The sequence below is a fragment of the Dreissena polymorpha genome, chromosome 10, assembly GCF_020536995.1.
Source record: "Dreissena polymorpha isolate Duluth1 chromosome 10, UMN_Dpol_1.0, whole genome shotgun sequence".
Taxonomy (NCBI): Eukaryota; Metazoa; Mollusca; class Bivalvia; order Myida; family Dreissenidae; genus Dreissena; species Dreissena polymorpha.
Window position 1 is genome coordinate 8,048,438 of NC_068364.1, and position 22,991 is coordinate 8,071,428.

The 22,991-nt window shown below is 35.8% G+C and overlaps 1 protein-coding gene across 3 annotated transcripts; it reads right to left on the reverse strand.

The window, feature by feature from the left end:
• Window positions 1–11,104: 11,104 nt before the first annotated feature.
• Window positions 11,105–22,991, reverse strand: LOC127847433 (RNA-binding protein squid-like). Of its 3 annotated transcripts, XM_052379339.1 has the most exons (11): window positions 22,820–22,991; window positions 22,381–22,421; window positions 21,854–21,981; window positions 21,358–21,528; window positions 20,937–21,086; window positions 19,623–19,716; window positions 16,481–16,693; window positions 14,792–14,833; window positions 13,572–13,646; window positions 12,023–12,124; window positions 11,105–11,324 (listed from the first exon to the last, which is right to left on the reverse strand). In XM_052379339.1, exons 1-10 carry the CDS (start codon window positions 22,894–22,896, stop codon window positions 12,039–12,041), a joined length of 1,077 nt encoding a protein of 358 aa, XP_052235299.1. In that variant the 5' UTR covers window positions 22,897–22,991; the 3' UTR covers window positions 11,105–11,324; window positions 12,023–12,038. The 3 variants fall into 3 exon arrangements, with proteins under 3 accessions (XP_052235299.1, XP_052235300.1, XP_052235301.1); XM_052379340.1 differs by lacking the exon at window positions 13,572–13,646 and having other exon boundaries at window positions 22,820–22,990; XM_052379341.1 differs by lacking the exons at window positions 13,572–13,646; window positions 14,792–14,833 and having other exon boundaries at window positions 22,820–22,990.

Sequence of the window (22,991 nt, forward strand, 5' to 3'; positions counted from 1 at the left end):
GAAAAAGCGCATTAGTGCTCTATACCCATGTTTAGGTCAGAGTTTTCACACCGTGTGAAGTGCTAGGGTAAAAAGTAATTCATAAACAACAAAGTACGGTTCGACAGGGCTGTCTTTATGACTACCGAATTCGTGAGTAAAAAGTGTGTTTTTTTTCGGCAAAGCTGTATAAGCCAGCTTTTCACCTTACCTGACCTTTGTAAGTGTCCAATAAAATTCAACATCAAATTTCCCGCGGTTAGGTACGAATAAATACACTTCATTTATTCCATTGGCTGATTTGAGTATACCATCAGAACATTGGAAACACATCCGCGTCTTTGTAACACTGTTTTACTGCATGAAACAATTTTATCTCTAATGAAAAGGCTTAATATATAGGACAGTTGTACACTCAATTCTCGACATCAATACAGTTTGTGCGTGCACCTTTTATTTTCAGAGTATTACCAGCGCAAGAGCGTTTATACTTAAAAGGCTATGTTCTCATATTTAGTACTTACTTCCTTATTCCTGTCAACATGTTAACATGTAAAAGTATAAAGAGCAGTGGAAGCGTGGCCTCACTTGAATGCATTACATTTCAACCCGCGAGGTATCAGGGTAAGTTCGCGGCCACAGTGTGTGAATGTCAGAGTTTATTTACAGGTCATCGCTGCGTCTTCACGACTACCTTATGTGCTGACCTGAGTTCGCGGCCAGTAAAATAATCGTTATATAATATAGACGCTATCCGTGAACTAGGTGACCTGGAATTTTCTTTAGACCAGAAATATGTTAAATGAAGATATTCAGCGATATAATTATGGTATGTCAATAATAAATTCTTAATGTGTTTTCAACAATAACATGATAAATATTATTTTTGATTAATTTAACAAGAATTATTCCACCATATTGACTTATGTATTAAGCATTAGCGCGATGATTCCCCATACTGTTAATAATCGAATCAAATAGCAATGCCCGACGAACCACTAAAACAGGTTTGTTCGAAGAACGCGCCTATAAATACGGATACTTCGCGTGTGGCCGGTTGACTCATATGTTTTAATTTCACTTCCATTCTTCTTTTGGTTTTCTGTTTTGTATCTATAGGTGTATGACCAGCAATTTGTAATAATGTAAAATAAGCCGCGAAAACTCCGCGTAACATCCCGTACTGCGTGTGATTCAGCTAAAAACTGCACAGAAAAAGACATTCGCTACCCTTGATCTCCTTCATAGAACTATCAACGCCGTATATCTTTTATTATTTTATAATATGACACCGGGGGCAGTTCTCCGCCCCTACAGATTTGATGGGGGGGGGGGGGCAGATATCCGCCTACTAAATTCTGACAGGGGGGCAGTTCTCCACCCCTACCGATTTGATGAGGGGGGGGGCACCTCTCCGCCACCTTTAAAAAAAGGGGGCAGTTCTCCGGGGGGGAGCGCTTCTCCGGATACCGAAAATTCCAGGTCACCTAGTTCACGCTGTAATGTCTTTATTACATGTATATAACGATTATTTTACTGGCCGCGAACTCCGGTGATGAACTGTATATAAACTCTGACATTCACACACTGGCCGCGAATTGACCCGATACCTCGCGGGTGAAATGCCATGCATTAAAGTGAGGCCTCGCTTCCACTGCTCTTAATACTTATACATGTTAACATGTTGACAGAAATATGGAAGTAAGTACTAAATATGACGTTTTTGCGCTGGTTATTCTCTGAATTTTTTTTATAAAATTGCTAGCTTCAATATTGCAGAAGTGACATTACATAAGCAATTTTGACCCATATATTTGACCTTGAAGGATGACCTTGACCTTTCACCACTCAAAATGTGCAGCTCCATGAGATACACATGCATGCCAAATATCAAGTTGATATCTTCAATATTGCAAAAGTATTCATAAAATAAGCGATTTGGGCCACATATATTTGACCTCTGATCTTGAAGGATGACCTTGACCTTTCACCACTCAAAATGTGCAGCTCCATGAGATACACATGCATGCCAAATATCAAGTTGCTATCTTCAATATTGCAAAAGTATTCATAAAATAAGCGATTTTGGCCACATATTTGAAGGATGACCTTGACCTTTAACCACTCAAAATGTGCAGCTCCATGAGATACACATGCATGTCAAATATCAAGTTGCTATCTTCAATATTGCAAAAGTATTCATAAAATGATCGATTTTGGCCACATATATTTGACCTCTGACCTTGAAGGATGTCCTTGACCTTTCACCACTCAAAATGTGCAGCTTCATGAGATAGACATGCATGCCAAATATGAAGTTGTTATCTTCAATATAGCAAAAGTTATTGCAAAATGTTAAAGTTGGAGCAAACCAACCAACCAACAGACAGGGCAAAAACAATATGTCCCCCACTACTATAGTGGGGGACATAATAAAAGGTGCACGCACAAACTGTATTGATGTCGAGAATTGAGTGCAAAACTGTTCTATCTATTGAGCCTTTTCATTAAAGAGATACAATTATTTCATGCAGTAAAACGGTGTTACAAAGACGCGGATGTTTCCAATATTCTGGTGGTATACTCAAATCAGCCAATAGAATAAATGAAGTGTATTCATTCGTACCTAGACGCGGGAAATTTTATTCGAGTTTTATTGGACACTTACAAAGGTCAGGTGAGGAGAAAAGCTGGCTTAATACAGCTACGCCGAATAAAAATTATACTATGGGAGTGAATACCATGTGTCCTCACGTGGCTTATTATGGGTTTATTTCTTCATCATCGAAATATATCGTATGTTAATATATTTAGTACGGATGGCAAAATTATTCGAATATTCGAATAACAGAATTGATATTCGCATAACTTATCAAACGTTATTGCCCTAACATTTAATGACCTGCAAGCCGCTTACTAAATCACTCAAAATCACTTGGGATTAACATGTTTGATGTGATGTTCTTCGTGTCAAACACGGCCCTTTTCAACGTTGATTGCGCAATGCAATATACACTCTCTAAAAAAAGGCTCCGAACTGTTGTTTGTCAATGGGGTGCCAACGAACGGTTTCAATTGACAGGCGAATAATAATTAAGTTTCTGTGGTCACAGTATGAACAGCCATTGAAATGGGTTAATTACTCAATTTGCGAAATGCAATATACACACTCTAAGAAAGGGCCCGAACTGTTGTTTGTCAATTAGGTGCCAATTACGGGCTTTAATTGACTGGCAAATAATAATTTAGTTTCTATGATCACAGTTTGAACAGTCATTAACATATGTGAATATCTCTAATTTAACATATGATATAAATTCAAAATCATTAAGGGGATAATTTAAATCTAACAAGAGCACCGCCTTGCGGGTGCAGACCGCTCATCTATGTTCTTTTTAAAGGTGAAGGGACTTTCATTTTCAATCACAAAGGAGGGAGGGATGGAGTGAAGGGGGTGTATAGTGTGGGGGCGTGGACATTTATTACAGTATCTTCCAAAAATGCGGAAAAATAATGCAAAAAAAAATTCGGGGGGTGGGTGGGATTCTTGGGTGCGATGGTTGGACGGTATTTCAAACATAAAATAATAAAAATAAATATGTTTTTTTAACCGTTTCAAAAACAAAAAAAATTGGGGGGGGGGGTATAGTGTGAGGGTGTGGTGGTCATTTGTGAGATGATCTTTAAAAAAAAAAATAGGGGGGGGGGGGGGAATTCGGGGGGGGGGGGGAAGGGGGGGGGGGTATTCTTGGGTGCGATGGTTGGACGGTATTTCAAACATAAAATAATAAAAATAAATATTTGTTTTTTTAACTGTTTAAAAAAAAAAATTGGAGGGGGGGGGGGGGGTATAGTATAGTGTGAGGGTGTGGTGGTCATTTGTGAGATGATCTTAAAAAAAAATAGGGGAGGGGGGTATTCTTGAGTACGATGGTTGGACGGTATTTCAAACATAAAATAAAAATAAATATTTGTTTTTTTAACCGTTTAAAAAAAATAATTGGGGGGTGGGGTAGGGGGTATAGTATAGTGCGAGGGTGTGGTGGTCATTTGTGAGATAATCTTCAAAAAAAAAAATTAGCGGGGCGGGGGGGGATTCGGGGGGGGTATAGTATAGTGTGAGGGTGTGGTGCTCATTTGTGAGATCTTAAAAAAAAACAAAAACAAAAAAATAGGGGGGGGGTATAGTATAGTGTGAGGGTGTGGTGGTCATTTGTGAGATGATCTTAAAAAATAGGGGGGGGACTCGGGGGGGGGGGGGCTGATTCGGGGGGGCGGGGGGAGGGCACGGGGGATGGTCTGGGTGGAGTTTATTGTTGTATGTCAGGTAAGAGTAGTTTTGTCAAAGTTTCAATCAAATCTAATCATAAATAAAGAAGTTATGGCATTTTTAGCAAAATTTAATAATTTGACCTTGAGTCAAGGTAAAGGTAAAATTCCACTTGCCAGGTACAGTAACCTCATGATAGCATGAAAGTATTTGAAGTTTGAAAGCAATAGTATGGAACGCCTTCACTGTCTTATAATACCAAAACTTGTGATATTACGTTAATCTGACTGTGCATGAATGAATGTAACCATTATATATATGCATACTCACAATATATAAATACATAATTTGAATATATACAGATAAAGCATTAATATATAAAGATATTATTTTCTTATATATAGATAAAATGTAAAAATATACAGATACAAATGTATTATACACAGATAATCTTCCATTGTATAAAGGCAATACCTCTATATATATGAACATAAATCATTATATAATAATGATAACGAATATTTTTTCATTATATATAGGCATAAATTGTTTATATAAAGGCCAAATACCTTTATATAAACATAAATCGTAATTATATAAACACATATCGTCTATATATACAGATAAAATTAGAAAAATACGTTACAAATCTTAAATTAATTTATGTAAATATGTCATATCAACACGTAAAGATAAATTTATAGTACAGAAAGATTTTAATGTTTCGTATGATCCTAAATAGTTCTTTTATTAAGATAATTACGTTATTACATAAATCCATTCTAAGTTAAGATGCTGATGAACATCGAAATAAATTACATTAATACAAAATTTCGTAAGTAATATATATAATCTTAATGAATTAAAGGTAACATTAAGCTTTTATTACAGACAGGAGAAAATTTGTTTTGCATCATTTCACAACATTGAATATGGCTTTGATACTTGAGCGACTTGGAGAGGAAGAAGGAGTGATACGGCGCTTCAGACAGGAGAAGATAACAACGGACATCAAATCACTTATGTCACTGTACGACTTTAATTGCTTGGGTGTAAATGACAAAGCAACTATCATGAAAATTGCGTGTTGAATGTGTTTGTTGCCCGTGGTAACATAATACTAATTTGTGTTCATATAAAGATCTTTTGCCTTCATATACAGGAGTAATGCCTTTATATAATGGAAGATTATATATCTATATATAAGAAACTTATATCTTTCTATATTTATGCTTTATCTGTATATATTCAAATTATGTATTTATATATTGTGCTTATGCATATATATGATGGTTACAGGCATTCATATAAAGATCTTTTGCTTTCATATATAGAAGTAATGCCTTTATAAAATGGAAGATTATATATCTAGATATAAGAAAATTATATCTTTATATATTAATGCTTTATCTGTATGTATTCATAATATGTATTTATATATTGTGATTATGCATATATATAATGGTTAAAGGCATGCATATGAATCTTTTGCCTTCGTATAAAGAAGTAATGCCTTTATATAATGGAAAATTATCTGTATATAATACATTCGTATCTGTGTATTTTTACATTTTATCTACATATAAGAAAATTATATCTTTATATATTAATGCTTTATATGTATATATTAGCATTATGTATTTATATATTGTGATTATGCATATATATAATGGTTACAGGCATTCATGCACAGTCAGATTGACGTAATATCACAAGTTTTAGTATTATAAGACAGTCAAAGCGTTCCATACAATAGCCTTAATACTTTAGAAGTAAAGTGGATATAAACACAAAATTTAACCATATATTCAAAGTTACTAAGCCAAAAAAGGGCCATAATTCCGTAAAAATGACAACCAGAGTTATGCAACTTGTCCTTTTACTGTACCCTTATGATAGTTTGCGAGTGTTCCAAGTATGAGGCAATATCTATGATAGTTTAGGGGTAGTGGACCAAAACACAAAACTACAAAATTTTCAATTTATTAAGTATAAAGGGCCCATAATTCCGTCCAAATGCCAGTCAGAGTTACATAACTTTGCCTGCACAGTCCCCTTATGATAGTTAATAAGTGTTGCAAGTATGAAAGCAATAGCTTTGATACTGTAGGAATAAAGTGGACCTAAACACAAAACTTTACCAAATTTTCAATTTTCTAAGTATAAAAAGGGCACATAATTCTGTCAAAATGCACGCCAGAGTTATCTAACTTTGCCTGCCCAGTCCCCTCATGATAGTAAGTAAGTGTATCAAGTTTGAATGCAATAGCATTGATACTTTCTGAGAAAAGTGGACCTAAACGCAAAACTTAACCGGACACCGACGCCAACGTGATGACAATAGCTTTTTTTTTTTTTTTTAAATAGATGAGCTTAAAATGCCACCAGCCCCTTCGGAGGTATGGAAATATTAAAATAACTAAATATAGTGTATTCTAGGTCTTTTGTAGATAAGAAGACCGAAACGTGTAATGTGTGTAAAGTTAGTTTTACATATGCGCTGTCTACTTATGCGAATATGCGATTGAATGGATTTGCATGTCTACTTATGCGAATATTCGATTGAATGAATTTGCGAGCATTCGAATAACGATATAGTTATTCGATGCCATCCCTAAATTATTTGGATTAACATGCAGTTTTCTTTCCAAACAATAAAATCACAATTTCAAGCCGCGTCCTGCGCAAATAGGTCTTACGTTAATTCGGCCAACGTAGCTCATGTTTTAATGTGGTTTGCTTGAGAATATAATAAATGCTGGTTAATACCTATACATTTATTATTAGAATTATGTTGTGGTTCATTCTTTGTTTGACTCAAGCGACGTACCCAGACGGGTACGCTCACGTAGTGAGTTACGATAGTACACAGCACACTTTACATTCAACCTGCCTTTGCACATAGAAAGGGTCAACTATGTGCTACGTTTCCCAGTTAGAGGTCAATTCTTAACATAATTCCAATCATAATGCCCCGGCTTCTGGAAAGTTCATTGGTTATTAACAGAAGTTTACAAAGGCTTCATAGAAGTTGCGAATAATACGTCTTGCGGAAGTGACTATGTTTTCATAATAAATGTAATAGTCGCATGGTATTTGTGTTTGGCGTGCTTTTTCCGCACGAGGTACTTTTTCGAAGGTGTTTAGCGGTTTTTTCATCACGTGATCACAAGATGTTCTCGGCAAAAAAATAGTTCATCGAAACGATAGCATGAAATAAATAAGTTTGAACACTCAATTTTTTAAGACGGTAGTTTTATCAAAATGAATTTTGATTTATAATTTACTAGCGCAATCCGTGATCGTGATTCCGAAAAAAAAGGGGAAAGGGACACTACACTCCGACGCGAAGCGAAATGCAAAAAAGAACGAACTAGACTAGGCCACTCAAAATAGAAACAACAAGGGACAAAATTGTCACAAAACCAGGTTTTCATTGTGAAAAAAAAATCTGACAAAGGGAGAAAACTCAAATTGAACTTTTGAAATGACCAAAAAAAATTAACCCCCTTTGTAAGTTTTTTTTTTTTTTTTTAATCTATTTTTAGTCGTGGCGACCTTGACATTGGAGATATTGACGTGATTCTTTCGTGGGACACACCGTCCCATGATGGTGAACAAATGTGCCAAATGATTTTAAAATCTCACAATGAATGACATAGTTATGGCCAGGACAAGCTCATTTATGGCCATTTTTGACCTTTGAACTCAAAGTGTGACCTTGACCTTGGAGATATCGACGTAATTATTTCGCGCGACACACCGTCCAATGATGGTGAACAAATGTGCCAAATGATTTTAAAATCTGACGATGAACGACATAGTTATGGCTCGGACAAGCTCATTTATGGCCATTTTTGACCTTTGAACTCAAAGTGTGACCTTGACCTTGGAGATATCGACGTAATTATTTCGCGTGACACACCGTCCAATGATGGTGAACAAATGTGCCAAATGATTTTAAAATCTGACAATGAACGACATAGTTATGGCCCGGAAAGCTTATTCCGCCAGCCCACCCGCATTCGCCAATCTAATAACCAGTTTTTTCCTTCGGAAAACCTGGTTAACAAGACTATTGTCAAGCAATACGCTACCGGCTCTATTGTCAATTTTTTTTTTTTGCCATAGCAACCAGAATTTTTGACGTAGGAACAAAATGAAATGACGTGCATAATGTTCTTATTGCCATCTATCAATGTTTCAAGTTTCATAAAAAATATTAAGAACTTAGTGTGACAGACGGACGGACTGACTGACGGACACACAGAGCGCAAACCTTAAGTCCCCTCCGGTTGTAGGTGACTAATAAACTGGACACTCCGATAAGTTCCGGACAAGTTCCGATAAATACACGGTTATCAATAAGAACGGGAATAGCGTTGTTCTGCGTGCCAATGCTGATGGTACCGAGTACCGCCGAAATGTAACGCATATGAAAACAAGAGGGCCAAGATGGCCCCAGTTCGCTCACCTGAGAGGAGTCGGTTCATTTAATCTTTACCAAACGTCAAACTTGACCTAGATATTGTCCAAACATCCTGGTCAAGTTTCATCATTATTGAACGAACACTCTGGCGTATGGAGTGTTTTTTGTTTTTGCAAGATTTTACCTGGTGACCTATATTTTGAGTTGACTACCTTACCAATCATCAAACTTTGCTTACAAAAATAAATATTTTGACAAAGATTCATAAAATCTGAAACGAAATTGTGACCTCTAGAGTGTTTACTAGGATTTTGTATAATATAATGAAAATTTGGACAATCTAAGGGCAATAATTATGTGATTTTGCTCATTATCAAACTTGACTGAGATCTTTCAGCAACTTTCATAAAGAATGCTTAAGAAGTGTGAATGCTAGAGTGTTTACAAACCAAATGTGGACGAACGGACGGCGGACAAAGACCATATGTTTCACCGATCTGAGCCATTTTCCAACTTGACCGAGAAATCAATACAACCAATTTATTGACCAAGTTTCACGATGATTAGGCAAAAACTGAGACTTCTATAGTGTTCGATCACAATGTTTCTCTCTAGTCACATAAGGAAAACTGCGCCCCCCCCCCCCCCCTGGCGGCCATGTTTTTGACCGAACGGGACCATTTGCGAACTCATCTGAGATATATTTAAAACCAATCATTTCACAAAGTTTCATGATGATTGGGCAAAAAATGTGACTTCTTGAGTGTTCACAAGTTTTTTTTTACTATATAATATAAGGAAAACTGCCCGTCCCCCCGGCAACCTTGTTTTTCAACGGACCGGAACCATCTTGGAACTCGACTCATATCAAGGAAACAAATGTTCTGACCGAATTTCATGAAAATTGGGCCAAACATGTGACTTCTAGAGTGTTCACGTTTTCACTATAAACATATAGAGAAAAATGCCCCGCCCAGCGGGCGGCCATGTTTTTCACCGATCTGGACCATTTTCGAACTCGCCCGAGAAATCAATGTTTTGACCAACTTTCATGATGATTGGGCAAAAATTGTGACTTCTAGTGTTTACAAGGTTTCTCTATAGCCAAATAAGGAAACCTGCCCCGCCCACAGGCGACCATGTTTTTCAACGAACCGGAACCTCTTTGATCTAAACCAACATATCATTAAGACAAACATTTTGACAAAGTTACATGAAGATTGGGCATGAAATGTGACTTCTACATTGTTTACAAGTTTTTTTCTTTTTTTGACCTAGTGACCTAGTTTTTGACCCGGCACGACCCAGTTTCGAAATCGACCGAGATTTCATTGGAACGAAGCTTCTGACCAAGTTTCATTAAGATCGGACAATAAATGTGGCTTCTAGAGTGTTTACGAACAAATGTGGATGGACGGACAGCAACGGAAAAAAACCGGTCACAAAAGCTCACCTGAGCAATCAGGTGAGCTAAAAATATGAATGAACGAAGCCCTCAGACAGACTCAAATGTTAACAATTCTAACCATGAAAATTGTCAAACTAATGTATCATCAGCTGGAAAAGACAGACCGTTAAGGGTCCGAAAAATGCCTGAGAAATTTAATGATTTAAAACTGCAGAGGCGTCAAAGTTCAGGATTATGCCTGAAATCAGGATTTTGGGCCTTACGGACCAATTTTGATATTGATATAAATCAGAGGATTTTTTTTCTGGAATTTTAAGATTATTGTCACAAAATGTCATCTTTAACACAAATTATTTTACTTTGAAATATTGTTTACAAAGTTATATACAATAGTAAACAAAGTTACATGAATTATTAACCCTCTTTTGCTCTGGCTCAAAAACGATAGGCCTATTTTCAGGATTTTAGATTTTGGCCAATTGACACCCCTGAAACTGGTGTAAATGCAACGCTAAATTAGCATGTAATTAAGTGGTGTTCATTGGAGACAGCACACGTGGTGCTTACCCCACCGAAGCTAGTAAATTTCAATTATTCTGACATGTGTATCATGCTTTGGATGTCAAATGGTCTAAAAAATGGTAAGATAGGTATTCGATATTCAAACAATATTGATTAAATATGATGGCGATTGCAAATTGGGACAACCATCTCTTTCCTTAATGGCACGAACTTAAAATAGGAAGGCTACATGTTTTTTGTTTATTTAGGAAAAGGATAAATTTGAACTCTCATGGGTGTTCTGAAAATACAAAAGCTATCATTGTGAAGCATGTACAAGGGTGGATACTGATTTTCATACAACTTTGGTACTTTCCTTAATTATATCAAAGAAAGGCATAACAAGTTATTTCTTTCGGATACAACAAAGTTTATATATTTCTAACTGGCGAGTCAGCAATACTAAAATTTTACAAATTTTAGAGAGGGGATATACATAACACCAGAACACACAACGATCAAAAACCACAGTTTATTGTTTCTGAATCAACAACTATGACGATTAATTCACAGACAAATATGATGACTGAAAAAATGTTTTTTTTTTCCCTTGGAACACGTTATCTTATTGATCCAGCGCTTATTAAATCCAAGTGAATTACACAATACAACATTATAAAACAATGATGAGCCGACCACTATATACACAGGATGAAAACGATAAAAATCTGCATCAGCTGAAATAGAAAAAAAAGACACAATTTTAGCATCCGAAATTGACATTTTAATAAAGAACATAAGGAGAAATAAAAGTAACATTATATTTACTTTAAACGACTTCAATAAATTATCTGCTGTTGCTAATTTGAACTTCAGAAAATGTAACTTTTATAACCCATTTTTTCATCTGGGTGACTAAACAAAAAGTTACCATGCATACAGAAAAATATTCATACATGAAATGCAATCACAAAAGATTAAAATATTGAAATAAAGTTTTTTAAGTGCTTACAACAATAGTTAAAACACAATGCAAACACTGTCAAAGTTTTACACAATCATTCACCCATGAAAATGTTAAATTAACATGCGTAAATGAACTTATTGGATTTAACGACATTTACAACAGAGTTTCAGTCATAACAGACCGGTCAAACCTGTTAAAAAATATCCTGGGTAATCTGGTTTACAAGTGCTTAAAGGAAATCACATATTCAAGGTACTAAAAGCTTTCCTGCTTAATTAAAAGGGGGAAAATGGCGCTATAAAGGAATCCATTAACGATCCAATCACAAGTGATATCTCTGAGCTAAAGATAGAACTGTGGCGATTATCTTGTTTGAAGACCAGTGCTCAACACAAAATTCTAACCAGTTTACTTGTAGATGTAAGAGTTCATAAGTATGTGCATATAACAAAGTAAGCCTTGTTATACCTGTTACGCAGTGCACCTAGTAGGGCCTGTAGCTGTTACTGCCTCCACGAGCTGCCTTGGGGGCCTTGCCGTATCCACCCATGTCACCGCCCGCTGCACCACCTGACAACACGAGACACACATGCAATAGGCTGTACAGTATGCAGTATTCATACAGGGAATAGACCCGACTGTCAGACCTCGCAAGCATTACATCAGTCACCAGATCAGCAGATCATACAACCTCAATTCTTGTCATTACTGGAGACAAAGACAATGTTACAACCCACTCTTATAAATCTGAGAAACGAGCCATCTGCATACATTTCTTTTTTACCAATTTAGGGCTTGCAGGTTGCACTCAGTCACTATTACATAGGAATAATCCTCAGGGGATGGCTGAATAGTGGCAAGGCAAAATCAGGATGTCAGGATTGTTGCAGTTCTCAACATGGGTGAACAATTTACAAGGTCATGCGCTAACCCGAGACCCGAAGGAACTAGACTTTTCTGAAAAAGTGTGAGCTAATTCACACAGATTGGACCAAAAAGGTGACTTCCAAAAAATTAACGTTTTTTTTTATTTGACCAATTAACTTACTTTGTTGAGTTGAAATGACCAAGTTTCAATCTCAGCCAAGATTTCATTGGGACATGTGTTCTGACAAAGTTTCATAAAAAACTTCACTTAAGCAATATAAGGAAAACTTCCCCGCCGCAAGACGGCCATGTTTTTCATCAGATAAGAAGAAGTTTTTAACTCAACTGAGAAGACATTAAAAAAAGTCTTCTGACTTGGTTTCATTTCGATACCACTAAAAATGTGGCTTCTAGAGTGTTCACAAGGTTTTACGTAAACCTCATAAGGAAAAATACCGCGACCCTGGCAGCCATGGTTTTCAACATACCGGAACCCTTTTTGAACTCATCCAATATCATTAGAACTAATGTTCTGCCCAGTATGTGAGCTCTTAAGAGTGTAAACAAGGTTTTATTACAGCCAAATAAAGAAAAATGCCTAACCTTGGCGGCATTGTTTTTTAACCAACCAGAACCATATTCGAACAAGTCTAAGATATCAGTGTAACACGTATTCTGACAGTTTCATTAAGATTGGACAATAAATGTGGCCTCTATAGAGTGTTGACAAGGTAAATAATGACAAGGTTAATGTTAATGTTGACAAGGAACGACGTACGAAAGGCAATCACAAAAGCTCACCATGAGCATGTTGTGATCAGGTGAGCTTAAAATATGACACAAAACTGAAATCACTTTATATAATGGTTTTGTTAAGTTGCAAATATATATTATATGAAAGAAGACACTGTGATTTTGCCACCACTACAGAAATCAAATAGAGAATCCCCCAGGGCCAGATAATGTACAGTTGAGAATTCAACAAGAGCAGTCAACTGAACACGTTTCTTTGAAAAACATATTGATCAATTTTTAAGAAAATAACCATTGATTAAAGATTCAAAGTCATTTGTCAAATTCTGGAGTTTTTTAATTAGGTCTTTTTTACGCTGAAAAAAATACATGTAATATGTTATTGAATCCACCATACTTGAATTGTAAGGTCCTGATGTGGACCCATTGAGAATGGGGTAGGATGCCCCATCTATTGGATTTGGATCTTTCCCTACATTAACAACACTTATATATTTCAACAAGAGCTGTCTCCATCGGAAGACATATGCCCCCGAAAATGCCTTTTTGAAACCTAAACGCAGATTTCAAAACCTAAAAGCGGACCCCAAGTTCAAGGTCAAAGGGGTCAAAATTTGTGTGCGTATGGAAAGGCCTTGTCCATATACACATGCATACCAAATATGAAGGTTGCATCTGAAGCCACATTTTTCGAAACCTAAACGCAAAAGTGTGACGGAAAGACAGACAGACGGACGGTCCGATCACTATATGCCCTCCTTTGGGGGCATAAAAATCACCAACTTCCCTACATTAACAACACTTTTATGTTTCAACAATCACCAATAATTTGACAACTGCTTAGGGGGGGCCTCAAAGGGTTCAAATAAAAATCACACCAATTAATATCCAGATTATTATGACAATGTTGCAAATCAAATTAAAGTAATTAAGCAGACAGTCAACAATTAAAGAGCAAAAATAATTATAAAATGGTGTCATATAAACAATTTACAAACATATATATATTTATTCCGGCAAGCTCTATCTCATTTTAAAAAGAATCTATCCTTATCCAAAATACAACTAAAATCTAAGCAGGAATTTAGACAAAACATCTGAAAATGAATACTAGTGTGGCACAAATGTCTTCATAATACAGATGTGTGAAATTTCATAAAAATACGACATATCTGATAAATCTAAAATTGCAAAACTGCCACTTTCCCATTGACTGTCAAACAAGGCTTTTACTGACACTTTTTCAAAATTAGCAACTTGATACAAATCGAAAACTACAATGTAATTTAAACTTTCTACAGAAAGAACTATAAGAAGCATTCTGCAGAAGTGAGCAATCAAGTGCACTGTCCCCAATGACTTACATTCCAAAAGCAAATAACAGAAAAAAAAACAATCCATTTTCAAAACAACCATGTAAACTTATTTGACATGCACACAGCCAAAATAAACAATCCTGTCCCTTTCTCATAAATTGATGTCCCTTGAAATTGATAAATCTACCCCCATAAACCAATCTGTACAGAGTAAGGGTGTGTGGGGACAGTGCAAGACTGAAAACTGTATGCTGGTTACGGAGAGGTGTTCCAAACACTAAGCAAGCACAGTCGTTCTCACCTGATTGGTCACCATAGCCTCCCCAGCCTGAGTAGTCATAGCCTGCAATATACCAGACACCATACATTACATGGCTATGCTACATACTTGCTGTATTTGTTTCAGGGCTTTTATTCCCCTTAATTATAGCTGCTATTAATACCGTAATACAGTATCCTCCCCACCCACATAAATTATTTTGAATATATGGTACCCAACCCATAGATATTATTTACAATAATCTATTTAAAACTGAATTTACATTATTTATATTTTTTTATCACACAATGCTGCCCCCCCCCCAATTGACAGCAAACAATATAAAAGTTCAAGTTCTTTTTAGACCCAAATAGCTCCCCTCAACCCATCAAATCAATCACTTCAAAACACACACATTTGAAGTACTAATTTTGAACAATGAAGTTACTGCAGTATATACACACCACTGTCTGATAATTTGATATATAAATCATGATATGAAATGTCAAAGAATTATTAAGAGCACATAATTATTGCATGCCCAAGTACCAATTTTGAGCATTGACCCTCCTCTATGTAGCAACAACTTATACAACTAAAACATCCAAAAAACAGTCACACCAATACTCCTGTAATGTTCACTTACTATAGTTATACAACAACAAACACTAGTGTCCAGTATTCTAACAGCATTCAAACATGAAATCTACTAGAACAAATTGATTTCATACAGTGATTTTTTTCGCTTTATATTTTACAGCCTGTGCCCTTTGGATTGGGAAAAAATGTGCGATAGTCCGTGCAATTGAGAAAAATTAAACATTATTAAGTCCTAGGGAATTAAATTGCTGTATAATAAACTCAATAAACCAATTATTGAGTTTATTGGATAAGTTTGGTACATTTTTTGGAATTTTTTGTCACAATTTTGCTACTTTTTGCTATTTAGAAACAGCCCTTTTCTACTTTTTGAAATTTGGCAACAGCCTTAAAGAGGCTGTAATTTTGGGCAAAAACAATCACTGTCATATTTTAATACAAGGATAATTTTATAAAATGACAAATAAAACTACTTTTAGAAAATGGAGAAGAAAACTACCATAATTGTTATACACACTGCAAAAACTTGAGGAGACTAGGGAAGAACATGTACACACAAGCTCCAACACATAAATGGAAGGGAACTTGTTCTCAAGTTAGTTCTTTTTTTCTGGCATTGGCACACTAAACAGCGAGTTTCTTCATAAATAAGCTACCACAAAAAAATCCATCTCAAATCTTCAGCACATAATCAATGGTAGTAAAACACAGGTAATATATCCATATCAAATTTTCAGCACATAATCAATGGTAGTAAAACACAGGTAATATGTCCATCTCAAATCTTCAGCACATAATCAATGGTAGTAAAACACAGGTAATATATATGAGGTGTGACGTTACAGACATCATCAAGTGCACCACCAGCACCATACAAACCGACACAAAAGTTGCCAGGCATTAAGGTTTAACGAGCAACGCCACTTCTTATGCAACACAACAGCCCTACAATAACAATGGATTAAATGAGCACTCCAGCCAAGGCCCTGATTACAGATTGATACATGAACATGTTTCAAGCTCCGAACACAAAACTGAATCTGTAGAAGCCCAGTTAAACATTTAACAATGCAGGGCTTACGGTCCACTACTTTTTTTATCACAACCCACAAATTTAAGCACATTACATACCACCGTATCCGCCGTATCCACCATATCCGCTCTGATCGTAACCACCCCATCCGCCACCATATCCACCATAGCCTCCATAACCGCCATATCCACTGTAGCTGTCGTATCCGCCTCCATATCCACCATAGCCCCCATAACCGCCTCCGTAGCCGCCATATCCACCGTAGCCCTGGTTATAGTTGTCCCAACCACCGCCATAGCCTCCTCCCCAGCCTAGAAGACAAAGGACACTTTCACTCCACTCAGTATGTGCAAGTTGGTAAAATGGGTCATAACATACGTATCGCCTTTGCAAATCTGTGCTTTTAACAGACAGTGATTATGTCAATTTTTACAAAAAAATTCAGAGCAAATTAAACTTTTGATTAAGTAACAAACTTTGATCTGTTTAAACATAAAGAAAAGTTATTCTCAAAAGTAAAGCCCATCATTGTCAGTAGGCAACTATTCTAAAAACCAAACAATCTGATTTTTGGAGAAGAAAAAAAAAGAGAAATTTAAGACAAGACACAGATGCCCTCACAAATGTTTGGACACGAACAAAAGCCATATTTAACCAGAGTCTTAATAATCATCTACACATTAAGGTCATTCAGCTTGTAAAGTTAATGAGGTTAAAACACAAGATTTTTAGCCATAGCGTTTAGTTTAGCCAAGTGGGAAAATATTGGTACAGAGCCTATTGTGAAAAAATAGCATGGAATTGACATTGGGAAAAATAAAGATGGCAAACCTAAGTAAATCTGTAACCGGTTAACCCGTTTCGATATTCGAGCAGTTAGCCGGTTAACCAACTGTCTCTGTACCACATAAATAAATAAAAAACATCCGAAAAACGTATACGTTTATAAACAATTACATGTATATGCAAATGTAATTTGTCTTGTTGATTGTTTTGTAACCTTATTACTTTAACCATTTTATCAATTAAATATTGTTTCTTTACAAATTGTGTTGGTCCTTTAAATTGAGAGTTCAAATTCTAAATTTAATATTATACATTTTGAATCGAATACTTCATTTCTTAGAGTCATTTTCAATATTTTTTTATATGCTTGTCTGTGATTTCTTTGTTGTAATATTATGTCATTTACACATAATTATTGCTCTACATCTTGATCAATAAAAGCTAGTGCAGAATATTTGAATTATGTTGTGTTTTATTAACACCCATTATCCTTTAAGAATTACGTGCATTAACAGTTATCTGATTAATAACAATTGTCAATAAGCGTGAATATATTTTGCAGCGGGCAAAGTGGTTTTCAAACCTCTGTTGGTTTATAAATTAAATTTATCAATATGTGAATAATTGAAACACAATAGAATGTAAAGTGCTAAACAAACACACTGCAGAGTAGGTGCTAATTGCTCGTGTGCGTGCTCCTAAATCCGCTGCACCCGGATGGTTTACAACTCTTATCCCTTTTGATCTACATGGGGCAACGCGGGGTGGTAATTGCCGATAATTTGCGATCAGATAAGCGGATTAGCAGGGTTCGCCAAAACTGTCGGTCCCGCCGGTCCTGACCGGCAAATTTTTCTAAGGATCGACAAGTGATTTAAGATAATCGGTCCAACTGACAGACACAATCGGATGAAAAGTGGTTTCAAAATGATCACTCAAAGTGTATAATATGCTATTGGATTAATAGAAGGTAAATGCTTTTTGTACAACTTCTGTCAAAATCCTTTTTTTCTTACCTTCATTTTGATGTTTTGATGTTTAAAGTTGGATTAGAATTGACTATCACATGCGAGTTCAAAATCAACGGTCTTTGTTAAAAAAAAGCAACCGAGTGCGTCCGCCATTTTATTTGTTCCATTTAATTTCTCCACAACAAAAACGGCATGAAAACATGTTTCAACAGGCATTTGTGAGCATTTCTATTAAGTAGTTTCTTTATTATATTGTTCTGGGAAGGATATATTTTAATTTACACACCAACAATTTCTGAAATCAAAATTAGATTTTTCACCCGATGTACTATATTTCGGATATTTTAAAATTCGGACACCACCTCAGCTAAGAGAAAATATTTTAACAATAGGTGTTGTTTTAGAATTTGTGGAATCAGCTAATAAACAGAAATTGAAGTCATCCAAAGTAGTGTGAATGGGTGTGTGCAATTAAGTCAAACTTGATTGGATGTCACCCTAACTTTTCAAGACCACGGATTTGTAGAGCTGTGCAGGCTAAAAAACAGTTTGACAAAAAGAAGTCTAAAAAGAATACCTTTGGTTTACATGTGGTTTATTATTAATATAATAATTGTTTAATTATATCAACCAATAAACATCAAAAAGGTACTCTCTTTTGTTGTGTTTTGCTGTTATAGTTTAGTCAGACAGTGGGACTGACAGAAACTGATTCGGACTGACAAAAATTTCAAGTCTGTCAGTCTGAATGACTGATAGATTTTTCAAGTTTTGGCGAACCCTGGGATTGGCCAACACAGTGAAATGAAGTTAAACAAAACTAACGATTTGAGCATTTATTGCGTTCAACAAAAAATGCGTTTTCAGGTTATTTATAACACTGAGTAAACAAGAGATTGCCAAGCAATATGGTCCCCTACCGGTAAAACTCAACCATTGTCAGTAATTTTTTTTATATGTTTGTTGCCATAGCAACCAGAATTCAATTCTTGACGAAGGAACAAAATGAAATAACATGCATAATCTCCATATTGCCATCTATGTTTAAAGTTTCATGAAAAAATATGAAAAACTTTTAGTTATCGCAGGATCCAGAAAAGTGTGACGGACTGACAGACAGAGCGCAAACCATAAGTCCCCTCCACTTTTACCGGTAGGGGACAAAAACATGGGACAATATATTCCATAGTGAATAATCAGACAAAATGCAACAATTCTGCCAAACTTGTCAGAGCCAATATTCCTTTATTTACTATTATCCACACATTAAAGCCATTAACTGTGAGAGATTGAGAGAGATCCAACATGTTTTTAAAGAGGAATTTAAAACACTAGCTTGGGACTAACAGAGGGACAAGTGCAATTCTAAAACCCTCCCAATCCACATGGGTATAAAAACACTTAATTTAGGCTGTTGAATTCTCAACAGATTTAGTTCCTTGAGAGAACATTTAACAGATAAGTAATGTTGTTGTCCACTTGCCTCCACGACCGCCACGTCCCCCTCTGTCTCCGCCCCTGAAGAATCCTCCCCTGCCCCTACCACGCTGCCCAGGGGTGGCCTTCTTGATTTCAATCTGCAAACACAGACCACCATAATGCAGTCAACCAGGCAACAGCACTACACAGTCTGAAATCAAGAACCTATGGACAGCGATTTACATTTACGGTAAGAAAGCTAGGATCCATGGCGAGTATCTCGTTACGATCACAGTGTAATTACTTAAACCTGTTGGAAAACAGAAAGACAAGTTATTACATGATTAAGGACTGAACGTGAACATGTTAAGCAATGGGCCCGAGCAGCTATTTTAATGTAAAATGCTACTATGTCATAATGAAAATCCTCCTGTATTAAAACAGAATGACTGGGCTTGCTTTTAATTAATCGTGTGTGGGTTTTTTATTACGTCTTTCTGAGGTACCTCTCGGAGTGACCTCACTAGCTGATCTGCCGCAATGTCGCCAACTCAATGTCTTTGTACGACTGCTGTAAGATGAACAAGAAACCGACGTCAGTCACATTTTTGTTACCCAAGGAACACTTTTGTAAGTCTTTTTAATGATCTTTGAAGCACCAGCTGACGAGCTTTACCATTTATACGCTACCTCTTACTTACTCTTTGTCAACTTACTTAGATCAAGGATGAGAAGTTTACCATTGGGGAATTTATGATTCACTGTAAAAAGATGGCATCGCCAGTGCAAAAACACAAACAAAATAAAGCTTTATACTATGTAGACATTGAATTTGTTTTAATACATTACCGATTGCAATCTGAAAAAGAAATTTGATGAGGCAGAGTTGCCAGCAAATTTTCTAGTTGTTTTAAATTGTTCATGAATTTAACTTGCTTTTCAATGTTTTTGTACAGGCAGTTATGGCAACATTTATAAATGTATTAAAACAACACACAGTGCTTTTCACCCTTATATAACAGAGGCCGAAATTCAGCCCCTTCCCACTGGAAAATAAGGTCATTTTTTTTCCCCAAAATTAATAGAGGAATTTCACAAATTAAAAAAAAAATAAATTACATAGACATATTGGGCATCTCCCCAATTGAAAGCAATGAGCTCCAATATGATAAAGAATGCACCAAAATGTTTCTTTTAATACTTCTGCACAATGAAAAGACCCGGTTTCAAAAACTTTTAAAAACATGGTCTTCCCAAAATGAGCGGGTAATCGCGCATGAAATTCCCAATTTCCTGATGAAAAGCCCTGACAAGCTTCAAAATTTTATTGCTGGCAACTAAACCGAAAGATAACTCAGAGAGTCCTGGGTTCCTTTACCTCTTCGTTACCCAATGAGTGTTTGAAATCTGGGTTGTCTGTTGATGCACTGAGAACTTTGTCTACGGATTCTTCACTTTTGAACTCTACAAACACAAAGTTACGCCTCTGTTCCTTTTCCTTGTCAAATGGTGCTTCAACTTTCTCTACCTAAAATTGCAGTCAATAGTATCATTAACAATCTGACTGCTGCATCTTCTTCATTCAAACAATATTTACTTTTCACAAAATGAAACTCTGTTCCAGTTTTAATTGGTTATAATTTGTGCAACAAAGAACTTCAATTGCCTAAAGCCTACCATGAATTTATTTATTCTTTACTGCATAAAAACTATAGCATAATTTTTGTTCAACACATAATTAATTATCTTAGTCCTGAAAGGGCTATATAAACTAGGGCAAATGAGAAGTGCTTTCATACCTCTCCCCACTGAGAGAAGTATTCTTTGATTTGTTCTTCTGTAAGTGTGACGTCCACTTTGGCAACATAGATTTTCTTGATAACTGGCTCCTGGTATTTGCCTTTAGGATTTGCACGTTTTGGATCAATGGTCTTGTTTTGAAGAACATGTTTATCTTTATGAGACAAAACCTGAAACACAATACATTAATTCTTTAAATATGATTTAAATAACTATTACAACCCTCGACGGTGATAAATGAAAACAAAGAAATCATTTGTTATGTGTTAATTGCAGGACTTCTTTGGCTGATTCATAGAAAGAAGGTAACCCTTCCCCTTTTCTGGGCATATCTGCATTTTTTTGTAATTCTGCTCAATCCCTTTGTAAGTTTAATCAATGTTAATTCAAGTGTTATTCATCGAATATTTGATCATTTCTACTTGTTTAAATTTTTAAGTACTCCAAAAATGGTCATCTGAGCCCTGAAATGTTTTTTTTTACAAGAAAACTTACTTTTTCTAAAGATTCTGCATTTTCGAATACGACAAAACCGAAGCCCCGTGATCGCATTGTTTCCAGATCTTTTTTTAAGTTGCAGCTAGCAACTTTGCCAAACTTTTCAAAGTATTCCTTCAGATCACCTGGAAAAAAATAATCTAGGCATCAGTATTCCTGTACTTAAAAATACAAGTTCCAACAACATTTAAATTAATCAATGTATTTAAAAACAAAACAAGATGTCAAATGTTAAAAATACTGTTCATGTGCAAATCCAGACATTGAGAATAGAAGTATTGATGTACGTGATTTTTTCAATTGCAATTATTCAGATTATGACTTATGTATTGCTGATTATTTTTCAAATATTAAGTCAGAGTTTCCAATTAAAATTTGACTGGAATCAACTCTTTGAAAGTAAATCTTTAATTGAAGCATTGTTTGCATACATTCAGTATATGTGTTACTTTTTTCCCTACCCGCTCAATATACTGTTATTGAAGTATATCTGATCAAGATATCTTATTATTGTTTTTACATACTTTCTGAGGTTTCCCAGCTGATGCCTCCAACAAAGAGTTTTCTGAAATAATATCAAGATGTTGCAATTACTGTCAGTGCTTGATATTAATATATTGATAAAAATATTGATTAAAATTTACGTTTACATAAAAACACCAGTATGATAAATTGTTCTAGATGCATTATTTTATGAAACCACGTGGTCTTATTGTTTAAGAACTGCGACTCGGTGGCATAACTCATGCAAAATGTCGAATGCAATCGGGTTGGCTCATATTAAACAGAGTTTAGTTAAAGGTGCATTTAATCATGAAGCCAACAATAATTCAACAAAACACAATATTAAAATAGATTTGGGCGTCTTCCCGCCTATGTCAAACCACGCTGGAAGGTCTTTGTTCAATGCCCCTTACTATATGACGAAAATTCTTTAAAACAAGAGTATATTATCTTTTCTACCTGTCGTCGTCACTTTCTTGATTTCCATTTTCTCCTCCGGACTGGGTCTGATCTGTGATATCTTGATCGTCCGACATTTTGTGGACCTAAATTCTGAATAACTTGCTGTGAAATGGCGGATGTTCGGCTTCTCGATGCACGCGCGTCAGCTAACTCCCGATTGGACACTTCA